General features: G+C 49.3%; 1 protein-coding gene across 1 annotated transcript in view; it reads left to right on the top strand.

Moving 5' to 3' along the window:
• Nucleotides 1-1,852: 1,852 nt before the first annotated feature.
• The window catches only part of LOC102973622 (integrin alpha-L), a gene marked incomplete at its 5' end in the record, with an annotated part of 33,549 nt that continues 18,359 nt past the window's right edge, over nucleotides 1,853-17,042 (top strand). Inside the window, 10 exons of the mRNA XM_028484879.2 lie at nucleotides 1,853-1,985; nucleotides 2,145-2,295; nucleotides 6,753-6,826; nucleotides 6,908-7,040; nucleotides 11,227-11,378; nucleotides 11,701-11,838; nucleotides 12,233-12,430; nucleotides 12,574-12,704; nucleotides 15,248-15,408; nucleotides 15,514-15,665. Of these exons, the coding sequence (XP_028340680.1) occupies nucleotides 1,853-1,985; nucleotides 2,145-2,295; nucleotides 6,753-6,826; nucleotides 6,908-7,040; nucleotides 11,227-11,378; nucleotides 11,701-11,838; nucleotides 12,233-12,430; nucleotides 12,574-12,704; nucleotides 15,248-15,408; nucleotides 15,514-15,665 (1,423 nt within the window). The remainder of the gene's footprint in view (nucleotides 1,986-2,144; nucleotides 2,296-6,752; nucleotides 6,827-6,907; nucleotides 7,041-11,226; nucleotides 11,379-11,700; nucleotides 11,839-12,232; nucleotides 12,431-12,573; nucleotides 12,705-15,247; nucleotides 15,409-15,513; nucleotides 15,666-17,042) is intronic.

Below are 17,042 nucleotides of genomic sequence, written 5' to 3'. Positions count from 1 at the left end.
TGTGCCAGGCAGTGTTCCAGGTCAGGACTTGGCAGATTTTTTTCTATAAAGGGCCAGATAGTACTATTTTAGACTTTTGTGGCCACATAACAGTTATCTGTTGCATATTCTTCTTTGTTTTTGTAACTCTTTAAAAACAAAAATATAAAAACCATTTTTAGCCCAGAGACCATACAAAAACAAGCTGTGGGCTGGCTCTGGTCTGCAGGTTTTTGTTTGCCATTTTCTAGGTGCTAGGAATTAACAGTGAACGAAACAAAGAAAAGTCTCCGCCCTCCTGGAGCTTAACATTCTAGTAGGGGAGAGAAATGTAATAAACAGGATAAATAAGTAAATTGGATCATATAGTAGAAGATGTAAGTTTTACAAAGAGAAATAAAGCAACGTTCGATGGGAAGATCAGGGAAGGTTACATCTGAGCAAAGACTTGCTGGAGGTGAGGAAGCAGGGCCATGTGAATACCTGAAGGAAGACCGTTCCAGGCAGAGGCAGGAGCAGAGGCCCTGATCCCATGCTTGGGATGTTCACAGAAGAACCAGGACACCAGTGTGGCTGGAAAGAAGTAAGTGATGAGTTCAAGTAGTAGATGAAGTCAGAGAGATCATCGAAGTCTGGATGAGGCCCTAGTGAGGACTTTGGCTTTTCTTCTGAGTGAGATGAGAATCATTGGTGGTTTCGATCAGAGGAGTGATAATCTGATTTATGTTTTTGAAAGGATCCCCCTGACTGCAGGGTTGATATTAGGCTGTGGAAGGGGCAAGGGTGGAGACAGGGATGCCAGTTCGCAGACATTGAAAAATCCAGACGAGAGATGATAGTGGTTTAAACCAGGGTGGAAATCCATGAACAGGATCCACGATAGGCCATGTCCAGGTGGATGGAAGCTGGGGAGACATTTGCATCCGAGATAGAACAAGACGTGGTTTTGACCCCGCCCATCAGGTCTGCCTGTCTTTGGCAGCTTCCGAGTAGCTCTCCGGCCCTCCTCTCTGTATCTCTTCACCTCCCACTGTGGCCTCTCCAGGTGACTTTCAGCTTCTGTTCCCAGTACAGGTCATGCCATAAGTCAGGGGTTGTGGGCTGGCTGCTCTTGGATTAATTGTCCATCTTTGGTTAGCTGTGGGGTGAGGAGGGGAGGATGTTCAAATAGAGCAGCTGTCCCAGTGGAAGCTGCGGGCAGCCTCTCTTGCTTCAGAAGGAGGCTGTGGGCAGGGCAGGAATTTGGAGCCTCGGCCTGTCCAGAATTCAGTCCTTCCTTCTTTCTCTTCTGTCGCGTGCACTGAGCACCTACTCTGAGTCAGGAGCCAGAGATACAGCAGCAAATCTGGTTTGGGGAAAAACTGACACAGAAACAAGTCTCTTTGATTACCTAGGAGATTTGCTGCAGCAGAGATGTACAGGAAGCCTGGCAATGGTAGGGGAGGCAGAAGGGGGTGTTATATGAGCATTCTCTAGAAGACTGGCTTTCCGATTTCCTTCTGCCGTGGAGCCCATCCTTCCACTGGAATCTCACCTAGATCACCAGCATATCTAACTGATTAAAGGGTAGTTGCCACGTGGTTGAAATGAAGAGTAGGAAGCCCAGAGTTTCCCCTCACTGCCCACAGACTCTGGGACAACCTCGTGGCTGCCCAGAGTTCGGTTGAAGACCACTGGTCCAGAAGGAGGGATATGGCAACCAGGGTGAGGAAGGAGGTTCAGAGGAGAGCTTCGAAGGCTGGGAATAGCTGTCTGGGAATTGTGAGAAGGGATTTGGCAAAATCAGCAGGACTGTGGCTTAATGAGCAGGGGGAGGGGGAGACCTCAGGTGATTTTCAGAGAATCTCCCACATCCCCCCCTTCCTGGACACAGGACCAAGGTGTTCCGGCAAGAGCTGGGGGCCCGGCCAGATGCCACCAAAGTGCTTATCATCATCACTGACGGGGAAGCCACTGACAAAGCCAACATTGACGTGGCCAAAGACATCATCCGCTACATCATTGGGGTACGGGCTCCAGGTCCCTGCTTCTTCTTATGACCCATCTTCCCTCTCCTATTCCTGAACCCCACTCCCTATCTCCCTGGGGCCAGGGTCTTGTGAAAATAACAGAAAATTGGTCTGCCATGCTGGGGATGCTAGCTCTTCACTCTTCATTTCTTCCAGATTGGAAAGTATTTTAAGACCAAGGAAAGTCAGGAGACACTCCATGAATTTGCCTCAAAACCTGCGGAGGAGTTTGTAAAGATTCTGGACACATTTGAGAAGCTGAAAGATCTATTCACCGAGCTGCAAAAAAAGATCTATGTCATTGAAGGTGAGTGGCAGACCCTGGAAGAGAGGGTTCAGAGAGATGTATACAGAACCTCACCTGGGACATTAGACTAAGGACAGGCAGAATAATAATCACGGGAGCTTACAGAGCATCTGCCACTGTGTTAAGAGCTCTCCGGTTAAAAGACCTCAGGTGGGAACTTAGGGGAGGGTGATTTAGGAGCAGCCTCTATTTCCCTCTGAAAGTCTGTCTTCCTCTTGAAGCTCAGCCTGGTCCAGGATGGGTCCCCGAGCTGACCTGTATCTTGTAGGCATCAGCTGAGCCCTGTAGAATGACTATAATCCCTTCCTCTCCTCACTCAGCTCCCTCATTGTCACTTGTCCTGGGCCTCAAATTATTTAAGACAGGCAAGCAGGCAGGGGCCAAGTGCAAGGAGCCCACAGGCCCTCTTCTTTGGCCCAGAATAAGAGAAGGTTTGGTTGTAGTCGCCAGACGGAGGACTGCCTATGGGAGAGTATTTCCCCAGGTAGCTTAGTCTGCTGAAAAGTACCTGATTCCCCCAGGAAGCCCCTTCACTAGGACACAGCCTTGATGTTCAGTTCACTTGAAGAGGCAATGGATTATATTTAATGGGACCAGGCAGACCTGCTCAAGAATTCACTCTGCCTGTGCTGTGTGACCTCAGCCAGGTCACTTTCCCTCTCCGAGCCTCATTGTTCTCTGTTAAAGGGGGATAGTGATACCAGTCTCAGAGGGTTGTAAGGTTTAACTGCTGTATTCATTTCCTAGGGCTGCTGTAACAAAGTACCAAAAGCTAGGTGGCTTAAAGCAAGAGAAATGAAAAAAAAAAAGCAAGAGAAATGTGTTGTCTTGCAGTTCTGGAGGCTAGAAGTCAGAAGTCAAAGGTTTGACAGGGCCATGCTCCTTGTGATGGTTTCGGAGAGAATCCTTCCCTGCCTCTTCTAACTTCTGGTGTTTGCTAACAGTCCTTGGTGTTCCTTGACTTGTAGCTGCATCACTCTGGTCGCCTGGCCACCTTCTCCCTGTGTGTCTACCCATCGTCTTCTCTCTGTGTCTGTCCCTCTGTGTCCAAATTGCCCCTTTTAATAAGGACACTAGTCAGATTGGATCAGGGCCCACCCTAATGACCTCATTTTAACTCGATTACCTCTGAAAAGACCCTATTTCCAAATAAGGTCCCATTCTGAGGTACTAGGGGTTAGGACTTAGACATCTTTTCTTCAGGGAACACAATTCAAGCCCTAATGACTGCTTAGCAAAGTGCTTGGTACCTTGTAGACTCTTGATAAATCATAGCTCTTATCCTCTATCCTTCCCTGCCCTTACTCATCCTTCAGATCATAGTTTAGATGTCATTCCCTCTGATAAGTTCTCGCTGATCCCAAGTCTGGGTTCCCATGTGCTGCTTTAACCACTGTACATTCCCTGTCACAGCCCCTGTGACATACACTGTGTTAGAACTCTCTATTAGGGGACTTCCCTTGTGGTCCAGTGGTTAAGAATCCGCCTTCCAATGCAGGGGACGCGGTTTCGATCCCTGGTCAGGGAACTAAGATCCCACATGCCGCAGGTAAGCCCATATGCCCCAACTACTGACATGTGCTGCTTTAACCACTGTACATTCCCTGTCACAGCCCCTGTGACATACACTGTGTTAGAACTCTCTATTAGGGGACTTCCCTTGTGGTCCAGTGGTTAAGAATCCGCCTTCCAATGCAGGGGACGCGGTTTCGATCCCTGGTCAGGGAACTAAGATCCCACATGCCGCGGGGCAACTAAGCCCGAGCACCGCAACGAAAGATCCCACATGCCACAGCTAAGACCTGACGCAGTCAAGAAATTAAATTTAAAAAAAGAGCTCTCTATTAGATGTCTGTCTCCCACACTAAACTGAGAGGTTTAGTGACAAGTATTGTGCCTGCTTTCCCACCCCTGTATCCCTGGCACCAAATATTTAGTGACTCTAAGTGTTTCTTCAGTGAATGAACAAATCTTCATAATAATTGCTACGGTTCTTGAAAGCTTACAGGTAACAGGCGCTTTATACCATTGAATCGGCTCTTCTCAGTATCCTTGCAAGGCTGGTGGTATTATTTTCATTTTATTTATTCATGCTGGCAACAACCATGGAGCAGGCACTGTGAATCAGACTCTCAGGGATATTGTCAACACAGAACTCATATTCAGGTTGGATAAAGAAAGACAGTAGGGCTTCCCTGGTGGCGCAGTGGTTGAGAATCTGCCTGCTAATGCAGGAGACACGGGTTCGAGCCCTGGTCTGGGAAGATCCCACATGCCGCGGAGCAACTAGGCCCGTGAGCCACAACTACGGAGCCTGCGCGTCTGGAGCCTGTGCTCCGTAACAAGAGAGGCCGCGATAAGTGAGAGCCCCGCGCACCGCGATGAAGAGTGGCCCCCGCTCGCCGCAACTAGAGAAAGCCCTCGCACAGAAACGAAGACCCAACACAGCAAAAATTAATTAATTAATTTAAAAACTCCTACCCCCAACATCTTAAAAAAAAAAAGACAGTAAACAAACAGGATGATTCAAGATTGTGGTAAGTACTATAAAGAAAATGAGTAAAGTGATAAGACAGATTTAATTGGAAGAAGCCACTTTAAATAAGCTTTTCAAGGAAGGCCTTTCTGAGATGTAATTTTTTTTTGGCCACACCGCGCAGCTTGCGGGATCTCAGTTCCCTGACCAGGGATTGAACCTGAGCCAGCAGTGAAAGCCCGGAATCCTAACCACTAGACCACCAGGGAAATCCTGTGAGGTGCTTTTTTTTAAAGTGAGGTAAAATTCACTGAGATAACTTTTTAGTTACCAAGGTCTATCTAAGCACACTTCCTGTTCCGCATGGAGAGAGCTCCTGCTACCAAGATTCTTTTTTTTTTTTTTTTTTTTTTTTTGTGGTACGCGGGCCTCTCGCTGCTGTGGCCTCTCCCGTTGCGGAGCACAGGCTCTGGACGCGCAGGCTCAGCGGCCATGGCTCACGGGCCCAGCCGCTCTGCGGCACGTGGGATCTTCCCGGATCGGGGCGCGAACCCGTGTCCCCTGCATCGGCAGGTGGACTCTCAACCACTGCGCCACCAGGGGAGCCCCTGAGATAACTTTTGAGCTGAGGCATGAAAGATGAGAATCAGACAGCCATGGGAGAAGTGTGGGCAAAGGGCATTATAGTCAGAGAGAAGATCAGGTGCAAAGGCCAGGAGATGGGGCAGGGCTTGGTGTGCTGGAGGAACAGGAAAAAAGGTCAGTGTAATAGCAGCGTGGGGAGTAAGGGAGACAGAAGTTTGGAGAGGAAGACAGGGGCCTCCCAGCTCCTCATGAGTTTGGATTTTAGTCTTCAGACCAATGAGAAGTTACGAAGGGTTTTAAGAAAGGGAAAGATGAGGTCTGATGTACATTTTTAAAAAAGAGTACACAACTTGCTCTGTGAAAATAGGCATAGAAAGAGGAAGAATGAAGTCAAAGGGGCTTCCCTGGCGGTCCAGTGGTTAGGACTCTGCACTCACTGTAGCGGGCACGGGTTTGATCCCTGGTCAGGGAACTAATAACCCATGTGCTGTGCAGCACGGCCATAAAAATAATAAATTTAATTTAAAAAAAAAAAAAGAAAAGAGGGCTTCCTGGTGGCGCAGTGGTTGAGAATCCGCCTGCCGATGCAGGGGACACGGGTTCGTGCCCCGGTCCGGGAGGATCCCACGTGCCGCGGAGCGGCTGGGCCCGTGAGCCATGGCCGCTGAGCCTGCGCGTCCGGAGCCTGTGCTCCGCAACGGGAGAGGCCACGGCAATGAGAGGCCCGCGTACCGCAAAAAAAAAGAAGAAAAGATGAAGTCAAAGAGACCAAAAAATTAGCAAGCTCCTGCCTTAGTCAGGCACGAGAGGAGGATGGCTTGGGCCAGTGTGGCGGTGATACAGACGATTCACAGAAGCGGACAGATGTGTTTTGCAGGTAGAACTATCATGATTTGGTCATGTGCTGGAGGTAGAATGGAGGGAAAAGGGAAGAATCAAGGTTGTTTCCGGGGCTTTTAGCATGAGTCACTAGGTGGGCGTGGGGTGCTATTCACTGAAGAGGGGAAGCCTGAGTAGGAGCGGAAATCAAGAGCTGCCTCTTAGACGTGCTGAGTCGGGGAACGGAATATCCATACCTGGGGCGCGTGGAGAGTCACGGGAGACTCAGGGCATAAGTCGCTTCCCCGTCTGATGCGAAGGTTCATGGTCTTGGGAATTCCCTGGCAGTCCAGTTGTTAGGACTTGGCACTCTCACTGCCAGGGCCCCGGGTTCGATCCCTGGTCGGGGAACTAAAATCCCATAAGCTGCACAGAGCTGCCAAAAAAAAAAAAAGTTCATGCTCTTTCTACCTTGCCTACGGGTAGATGCTGTGTTTTCTTCCCCAGTCCTTTCTTGAGCATCACTGTGTTCACTGCTCCTTGGGTCTCGGCCCATTCTCCCTACCTCGTCCCTCAGGCACAAGCAAACAGGACCTGACATCCTTCAACATGGAGCTGTCCTCCAGTGGGATCAGCGCGGATCTCAGCAGGGTGAGTGGCGGGCCTGACACTGCCGGCTGAGGGATGTGGTGGGAGCGCAGCTGACCCGCGCTCATCTCCCTCCCTGGGCAGGGCCATGGCATTGTCGGGGCCGCTGGAGCCAAGGACTGGGCTGGGGGCTTTCTCGATCTGAAGACAGGCCTGCGGGGTGATACATTTGTTGGGAATGAACCACTGACACCAGAAGTGAGGGCAGGATATTTGGGTGAGTACTTCTCTTTTCTGCTGGGTTCTTTCAGCTTTGGGGAACCAGGGAGTCACTCTGACTTTCAAAATAATAATGAAAGCAATTAAGCAACAACATGAACAAACTCAGTTTAAATATGGTTATAATAGTCTTCATTTTCCCCTTACTAACCCCTCACCTGTGTATTAGTCATGTTTTTATTTTCTGTACCTTATGATGCTTTGACATCTTGTGGCCTTGCTAATCCTGGAGAGACTGCTCCTCCCAGGGCCGGCTAATTCCTACCGGTAGGAAACAACTTGCCTGGGAGCAGGCCTTCCACAGGCCAACTAGCCAATCCAGACACTGCATCCCAACCCCCCTTTTGTCTAACTTTCACACACCAGGCCAGTATCCACCCTGACGTACATCACCCCAGGCCCAGGTACTAGACAACTGAAGACCACCTCTCTAGCGCAGAGCCTGCCAACATTATTCAAACCGTCGAGTCCTAAGCTTGCTCATACTTGCCTTGCCTCCCTCATTCCTTCCCACCGAAACTGCAATAACAGCTCTGGGCCATTCTCCCCTTGCTCCTTCCACCCTGGTGCCTCTCCCATGTGGCCCTGCAGGCCTGCTGTGGCGCCTGCTTCGGGGAGCTGTGAGTGATAAACTTTTTTCAATGGCAGTGACTTCTCTGTGTTGTTACTCAGTTTTACCTATAAATTAAATCCCGAGTCCATTTTAAAACAACCTGCCTCATCGGTGGGAGGACCAGCCCCTCCTCCGTGAGACTTCCTCCCCTTGAATTGTCCAGGAACTCCAGGGTTGATTCAGTCTCAAGAGTTCTCCGATACCAAGCACAGAGGAAACGAGGCTGGTCAATCCACAACTGCTGCTGCTTCTCTCTGCCTCGTAGTGTCTTGTCCTGCACAGACCTGGGGATGCCGTCCATCCGAGCCGATGCCAGTCTCAGGAGCAGAACGGCCTCACCCTTGCGCTTGGGGTTACAGCTCTTCTCGTTCCCATTCAAAGAGTCAGCCTGTCTCAAGGCACGAACTGACTCCAAGAGCCCTGGGACAGGAGTGCTTCCAGGTTCTACCTCCTCATAGATCTAGAACCACCACCCTCCACCCTGCCTCACCCATGACCCTTGGCTGGGGGTGGGCTCAGTACACAGAGATTATCATTAAACTTTCAAAACACAAGATCTTATTAAATACTTTCCTCGGGAAAATTGGTGCTATTCATCGTGCATCTACCCTTACCCTTCTAAGGGAGACTGCCCTCAGTGATTTTTACGATTGTTTTCCTTTTCTTTTTCTTTACTGAGCAAGTATTATGTGCCAGGCACTGTTCTAAGTGCATGGCGCATATTAACTTATTTTTATCTCATTTTATCCTCCCAACAACCCTGTAAGTAGGTATTTTTATCATCTCTATTTTAGAGATGAAGAAACTGAGCCCAGGAGACTTTAAATAACTTCCCCAGGGTCACAGACTAGTAGGTGGAACCCAGGTAGTCCAGCCCCAAAGTCTGTGCTCAGTAACCACTGCACTTACACTGCAGCACCTACACTACTGCCTTCAAGGTGGTTTTCTCTTCTTCAGTGTCCAGCTGGCCCTCTGCAGCTGCGGGTTCCACGTTTATCATCCACGGTTGGTTGAATCCCCAGATTTGGAAGCCGGGGATACCAAGGGCCAACTGTGGGACTTTGAGCAACTGTGGTGGATTTTGGTATCGGGGCAGGTCCTGGAACCAATCCCCTGCGGATACGTAGAGATGACTGTATTGCAAAATAGCTGGCAAAGTTGCTCACTGAATAAGAAGAAATAACCCGAAGTTGAATCTCCAGTTAGGCACCCATACCACTACATACACACACACAGATGTATGTGTGTGTTGTGTATCTGTAGAAGTAAATATAATCTTGATTGCCTACTATGCTACTAACCTTCAGATCTTAGTTTAGATCTCACTAACATGGTGCTAAGCATTTTACATCCACGGTCTTATTTAATCCTCAAAACCCCCCTGTAAGGTTGGGTTTTTTTAGATGAGAAGACTGAGGCTCAGACACATGAAGTAATTTACTCAAGATTATACAGCCAGGAAGAAATAATACTCGGATTAAAACCTTGTCTCTCTGATTTCAAAGGGCAATTTCTTAACCCTTGTACTTCAGGAATATACAAGAAGAAACAGGAGAGTGATTCAGCCTCTTCACCCTTCCTTTCATGGGCTATAGAGTCTCGGACATCTGTTTTTCTCAATCACTTTCAACTGCTCTGAGCAAAGAAGGTCATGCGGAGGAGGGATAAATTGGGAGATTGGGACTGACATATACACACTACTATGCATAAAATAGGTAACTAATAAAAACCTATTGTATAGCACAGGGAACTCTATTCAGTACTCCGTAATGACCTATATGGGAAAAGAATCTAAAAAAGTGGATGTATGTATATGTATAACTGATTCATTTTGCTGAAACTAACCTAACATTGCAAATCAACTGTACTCCGATAAAAATTAATTCAAAAAAAATAAACAAAGAAGGTCAAATTGGGTCAATGAGACATCTTCAGAGCATTCCCAGGAGGTGGCTCCTGGCTCCCGCCCAATCCCCGGTCCAATTTCCTGCAGCATTTCCTCCAGCGTTTCGTCAGTGCAGGAACAGAAGGCAGGGAACCTCAACCACAGGAGTTGTGAAGTATGTAGATAACCTCAGTTATATCTTGAAGCAGAGATGTTTTCAAGTCTCCTGCTTTTTTTTTTTTCTTGAGGCACAGTTGATTTACAATAATATATTTGTTTCAGGTGTACAAGATGGTGGTTCAAAAGTTTTATAGATTATGCCCCATTTATAGTTATTATAAAATATTGGCTATGTTCTCTGTGCTGTGCAATCACCACTCCTTATGTTTTTTTTTTAATTAATTTTTGGCTGCGTTGGGTCTTCGTTGCTGCGCACGGGCTTTCTCTAGTTGCGGCGAGCGGGGTCTACTCTTCCTTGTGGTGTGCAGGCTTCTCATTGCGGTGGCTTCCCTTGTTGCGGAGCATGGGCTCCAGGTGCACGGTGTCAGTAGTTGTGGCACGCGGGCTCAGTAGTTGTGGTGCGTGGGCTCAGTTGCTCCTCAGCATGTGGGATCTTCCTGGAGTTTCAGGTGTACAAGATGGTGGTTCAAAAGTTTTATAGATTATGCCCCATTTATAGTTATTATAAAATATTGGCTATGTTCTCTGTGCTGTGCAATCACCACTCCTTATGTTTTTTTTTTAATTAATTTTTGGCTGCGTTGGGTCTTCGTTGCTGCGCACGGGCTTTCTCTAGTTGCGGCGAGCGGGGTCTACTCTTCCTTGTGGTGTGCAGGCTTCTCATTGCGGTGGCTTCCCTTGTTGCGGAGCATGGGCTCCAGGTGCACGGTGTCAGTAGTTGTGGCACGCGGGCTCAGTAGTTGTGGTGCGTGGGCTCAGTTGCTCCTCAGCATGTGGGATCTTCCTGGACCAGGGCTCGAACCCGTGTTCCCTACATTGGCAGGCGGATTCTTAACCACCGTGCCATCGGGGAAGTCCACCACTCCTTATGTTTAAATTTCAGTATTTTTATTAGGCTGTGTCTCCATGCTGATTGAGTCGTGCTACCTTACCAAACTTTTTCATTGAAACGCATCTTTAATCTTTTCTACCAAATTTTTCTGCAAAAATTTTCACACTTTGAGAAAAGTTAATCTATCATCTATAAAGAGATTGGTTTTAAGAAGTTGGGTCATGCAATGTAGGGGCTGCCAAGTCTGAAACAGGGCAGGCTGGCAGTCTTGAGGCATCTGCTGCTTTATTTTTAATCTTCGTGCAAACTTTGCCTTCTTCTTACTAATATATTCCATTTCATTTTACTCTTCAAAAAGAAGGTAGTCTCCTTTACAAACCCTTAGGTGAACTGAGCCTCAGGAAGATGTTTGCCCTGCAGTACGCGGCTGCTTTGTCCTGCGCATGCGTGCTGTCCCCAGTTTGAGAAACGCAGTCATGGACCCTGACGGCAGGATTTGTACTCCTCGGAGCACATGGCTGCTCTTCGCGGGAGAAGGTCTTCTGGCCGTCTCAGTGTATCTTTGCTGCTAACCCAGCTTCCCAGGGTCTCTGCCGCCTTTTCCCCTGGGTTTTAGCTTCGTTCAGCAGCCGTTGTGTTCCGAACTCCAAGCCCCGCGCTCGCTCTCTCCTCAGGCTACACGGTGACCTGGCTGCCCTCCCGACAGACCACGTCGCTGCTGGCAGCTGGAGCCCCCCGATACCAGCACGTGGGGCGGGTGTTGCTGTTCCAAGAGCCAAAGGGCGGAGAACCCTGGAGCCAAATCCAGAAAATAGATGGGATCCAGGTGAGTGTGACTGCAGGGGCGTCCGCCCAAGAGGGGGCTGGAGTGACACTAGTTATGCTTCCTGCTGTCTTCCGAACACGCATCCACTTGCTGAGCCGAGCACTGTCACATTTGTTCCCCTGCAAAGCCCCTGAGGTTAGCCTTGTCATCCTCACTTGCCAACTTAAGATCCCAACTTGTCTGAATTCGTACGGGCTCTAAGTGGGATCCAGGACTTGGACCTTCATTGGAGGGCTTAGAGTAGGATGGATATGGTGCACCTGATGGGGAGGGAGGTGTCCTGCTCTAGGTTTCTTCCTCAAACGTCTTCCTGTCCCTTCAGATTGGCTCTTATTTTGGTGGCGAGCTGTGTGGCGTTGACATGGACCAAGATGGGGAGACAGAGCTGCTGCTGGTTGGAGCCCCCCTGTTCTATGGCGAGCAGAGAGGAGGCCGGGTGTTCATCTACCAGAGAAAAAAGGTGAGGACCAGGACAATGAGTGGAGAATGTGGGAGAAAGAGACTCCCTTGCCTTCTCAGGTCTCAGTTATTCTGAAAGCCTTTCCCTGCCTGATCCTGTGTTCATCAGACCTTTAGAACAACGACAAACAATAGCAGACACGCGGAGGTGGGTAAAATGTGTGCGAGGCCCAGTGCCAAACTTTTTATATACAGGACACCTCGTGTGATTCTCATAATCACCTTCTGGGATACTATGAGCTTTATTTTACAAATGGCAACGTCGCAGCTCAGCAAGGCCGGGCAACTTTCCAAAGGCACAAAGTCACACAGATAACAAAGGTGGGGAATTCCCTGGCGGTCCAGTGGTTAGTGCTGAGTGACTGAGGTGGACCTGCTGCCTTGCTCCTTCCCAGCTGGGGTTCGACATGGTCTCAGAGCTGCACGGGGATCCCGGCTACCCCCTTGGGCGATTTGGAGCAGTCATCGCTGCCCTGACGGACATCAACGGGGATGAGCTGACGGACGTGGCCGTGGGAGCCCCTCTGGAAGAGCAGGGGGCTGTGTACATCTTCAATGGGCAGCAAGCGGGGCTGAGCCCCTGGCCCAGTCAGGTGAGGTACCCCGCCTGCCAATCAGAACCCACTCCCAGGCACCTGGCAGCCACCAAGCCCCAACCCCACTCCTCAGCCCGACTCTTCCCGCCCTTCCGCCCGTCCTCTCCCCAGCTTAGCATGAATTTCTCTCTTGGTCTCAGCGGATAGAAGGGACCCGGATGCTCCCAGGAATTCGATGGTTTGGACGCTCCATCCATGGGGTGAAGGACCTTGGCGGGGACGGCCTGGTAGATGTGGCTGTAGGGGCTGAGAGCCAGGTGATCGTGCTGAGGTAAGATGGGACTCCTGAGTCCTACCTGGGGATAATTTCAGTCCTCGTCCTTTCAGCAGTTACGATGTACTAGGCATCGTGCTAAATGCTTATCGACGTTGGCACATTTGGTCCTCGGCTCAACCCTGTGAGTTTGGTTCTCCTTTTATACCGGCTTTGTGTCTGGCTCCAGGTTAAACAGCTGCTATTCAGTGACAGACTGGGATTTGAACCCAGGCCTATCTAACACTAAAACCTCCTAGAGAGACGTGGGATGGCTTTAGAACCTGGTGACCTGGATTCAAGTCGAAGCTCTGCCGTTGACTTCTTGGGTGATCTTACCCCAGTCACTTCGCTTCTCAGGACCTCAGTTTCTTCATCTTTGAAATGGTGATGGCATTTCCTGCCTGACCCAGATCTTAGAGTCACTGGAAACCTCATGTAACGTCATCTAGTGACTAGAGACTGTCTTCAATATGGAACAAGGCATTGGCTACAGTGTATGTGTGGGGAAACATATAATAAAAAAGTAAAACAAATAAATAGATCATTAAAATTGTGATAAGTGCCATGAGGGACATGAACAGGGTTCTGTGAGAGAGAATAGCAGGGCAGACCTACTCTAGACTGGGTGGCCAAGAAAGGCCTTTCTGAGGAACTGGGACTTGAAAGATGAGAAAGAACCAGGCTTGCAGAAATCTGGGGTAAGAGCTTTCTATGTCGAAAGCCCAGGAGGTGCCAAGGCTGTAAAGCAGGCAAAAGTGTGACGTTGTTCAAGGCACGGAAATAGGGTCAGTGTGGTAGGAGGTGAGACTGGAGAGGAGGGACTTCCCTGGTAGTCCAGTGGGTAAGACTCCATGCTCCCAATGCAAGGGCCCGGGTTCAATCCCTGGCAGGGAACTAGATCCCACATGTCGCAACTAAAACTCCCCCCCGCATGCGGCACTGAAGATCCCACGTGCCACAACTAAGAACCGGCGCAGCCAGAAAAAAAAGACTGGAGAGGCAGGTGGTATGGCACAGACAGTGAAAAGTTTAGATTTTATTCTGAATACCATGGGGCATCCTTGAAAGTTTACTGGCATGGAAGCTCACTATCTTTGTTCCCTGACCAGGGATCGAACCTGGGCCCTCGGCAGTGAAAGCCCGGAGTCCTAACCACTAGACCACCAGGCAATTCCCTGACTTTTCTTTTTATAAATTTATTCATTCATTCATTCATTTTTATTTTTAGCTGCGTTGTGTCTTCGTTGCTGCATGCCGGCTTTCTTTAGTTGTGACGAGTGGGGGCTACTCTTCGTTGAGGCACGCGGGCTTCTCATTGCGGTGGCTTCTCTTGTTGCGGAGCACGGGCTCTAGGCGTGCGGGCTCAGTAGTTGTGGCGCGCGGACTCAGTAGTTGTGGCGTAGCAGGGCAGACCTACTCTAGACTGGGTGGCCAAGAAAGGCCTTTCTGAGGAACTGGGACTTGAAAGATGAGAAAGAACCAGGCTTGCAGAAATCTGGGGTAAGAGCTTTCTATGTCGAAAGCCCAGGAGGTGCCAAGGCTGTAAAGCAGGCAAAAGTGTGACGTTGTTCAAGGCACGGAAATAGGGTCAGTGTGGTAGGAGGTGAGACTGGAGAGGAGGGACTTCCCTGGTAGTCCAGTGGGTAAGACTCCATGCTCCCAATGCAAGGGCCCGGGTTCAATCCCTGGCAGGGAACTAGATCCCACATGTCGCAACTAAAACTCCCCCCCGCATGCGGCACTGAAGATCCCACGTGCCACAACTAAGAACCGGCGCAGCCAGAAAAAAAAGACTGGAGAGGCAGGTGGTATGGCACAGACAGTGAAAAGTTTAGATTTTATTCTGAATACCATGGGGCATCCTTGAAAGTTTACTGGCATGGAAGCTCACTATCTTTGTTCCCTGACCAGGGATCGAACCTGGGCCCTCGGCAGTGAAAGCCCGGAGTCCTAACCACTAGACCACCAGGCAATTCCCTGACTTTTCTTTTTATAAATTTATTCATTCATTCATTCATTTTTATTTTTAGCTGCGTTGTGTCTTCGTTGCTGCATGCCGGCTTTCTTTAGTTGTGACGAGTGGGGGCTACTCTTCGTTGAGGCACGCGGGCTTCTCATTGCGGTGGCTTCTCTTGTTGCGGAGCACGGGCTCTAGGCGTGCGGGCTCAGTAGTTGTGGCGCGCGGACTCAGTAGTTGTGGCGCACGGGCTTAGCTGCTCCGCGGCATGTGGGATCTTCCTGGACCAGGGCTCAAACCCGTGTCCCCTGCATTGGCAGGCGGATTCTTAACCACTGCACCACCAGGGAAGTCCCAACTTTTCTTTTTAAAAGCTCATTCTTCTGAGAATGAGGAATGGGTCAGAAGGCTGCTAGAAAGAATTATCATTATGGGGAGCCCTAATGAATTATCATTATTATTTTCGTTGCAAAGAGACAGTGACATTGAGGTCTGCTTTAGGGAAGGGGAGTCCTCTGGACTCTGCTAGCTGGAGCCCCAGATCTGGCTGGGGATGGCAGTTGAGGCCGAGGGAGAGCATTGGTTGTTTCCTTCCCTGAAGCTCCCGGCCTGTGGTGGATATCATCACAACCATGTCCTTCTCCCCGGCCGAGATCCCAGTGCATGAAGTCGAGTGCTCGTATTCCACCAGCGACAAGAAGAAGGAAGGCGTTAACATCACAGTCTGTTTCCAGGTCAAGTCTCTCGTCTCCCATTTCAAAGGTCAGTGCTGTCTTCCTGCTTCCCGGAGCAGCTGCCTGCCCCAAATCCAGGCTCACGGCCCCAGGATCCACCATCATTCAACTCTCGCCTTTCCACCCTGCCCAGGGCACCTGGTTGCCAACCTCACTTACACTCTGCAGCTGGATGGCCATCGGACCAGAAGCCGGGGGTTGTTCCCAGAAGGGAAACATGAGCTCAGCAGGAACACAGCTGTCTCCTCAGTCAAGTCCTGCACTGGGTTCTGGTTCCACTTCCAGGTAAGGAGCCAGCAGGGCTGCTCAGGGCAGGGAAGGGGCGGACGAGCTGACCGCAGCGGGAGGCAGCCCCAGTGCCGGTCTCGGCTCCATCGCTGTCCAGCACAGGTCACAGGTCACCTTGACCTCCTGGTCCTACCGTTTCCTCTTCTGTACCACAGCAGTAACAATACCTTCAGCATATTTTCTTCTAGTCCTTAATCCACATCCATAGGCATTTTAAAGATGATTACAATTGTAAAGTACTTACCATTTTTTCCCTACTCTTTTCACACATCATATATTAATGCTGCAGCCCAGCTTTCAGATTATTTTTAATGGCCACAGAATATTCAGTCCTATGGAATATTCGGGCATGGTGGTGTGTCTATTTGCCAGGTACACGTGGTCATTTATTATTATTTAAATATTTATTTATTTATTTGGCTGCACCGGGTCTTAGTTGCGGCACTCGGTATCTTCGTTTGCTGTGTGGGTCTTTTATTATTAACATCCATCCCAGGGCTTCCCTGGTGGCGCAGTGGTTAAGAATCCACCTGCCAACGCAGGGGACATGGGTTCGAGCCCTGGTCCAGGAAGATCCCACATGCCGCGGAGCAACCAAGCCCGTGCGCCACAACTACTGAGCCCCAGTGCCACAACTACTGAAGCCCGAGTGCCTAGAGCCCGTGCTCCGCAGCAAGAGAAGCCACCACAATGACAAGCCCGCGCACCGCACAAAGAGTAGCCCCCCCGCTCGCCACGGCTAGAGAAAGCCTGCACACAGCCACGAGGACCCAACGCAGCCAGAAATAAATAAATAAATGTATTTTTTAAAAAAAATCCATCCCAGAAAGAATTTTTAAAAGTTCTTGTTAGTTTAGATAACTGCCAAAATACCCAAATTCCGTTTGCTTATACCTGTTCTGTATGAAATAAGATTGATATTAAATTTTATTCTGGCCTCAAATATTTCATAAGAGACTGAATATGTGATTGGTATACTCAATATAAGATTTTGAAGTTTGTTTTCAAGTTACGGGAAATTTCAGACATACAAAAGTAGGAAAAGAGTTTAATGAACCGCCAAATAGCCATCACCCATTTTCAACAATTATCGGCTCACGATCTCGTCTCATTCAGAGCCCCTCTGCCCCCTTACACCCCTAAACCCGCATTACAAGATTTGGAAATTTTAAACATAAATTTGCCAGAGAAGAGGCACTGTGACATGATGGAAAGACTTTAGACTTGGGAGTTGGACAGGTCTGGGTTCACTTCCTAGTTCCAGTCCTTAGGAAAATTGTGTCACCTTTTTACAGCTCACTTTCCTCGTCTCTAATGCGGGGATAATAATGCCTACCTCTTCGAATTGGGGAGAACTTTAGGTGAGGACAAAAA

Source organism: Physeter macrocephalus, unplaced genomic scaffold (assembly GCF_002837175.3).
Source record: "Physeter macrocephalus isolate SW-GA unplaced genomic scaffold, ASM283717v5 random_263, whole genome shotgun sequence".
In the NCBI taxonomy this organism is placed as follows: Eukaryota; Metazoa; Chordata; class Mammalia; order Artiodactyla; family Physeteridae; genus Physeter; species Physeter macrocephalus.
This window is presented reverse-complemented; position numbering and strand designations above follow the sequence as displayed.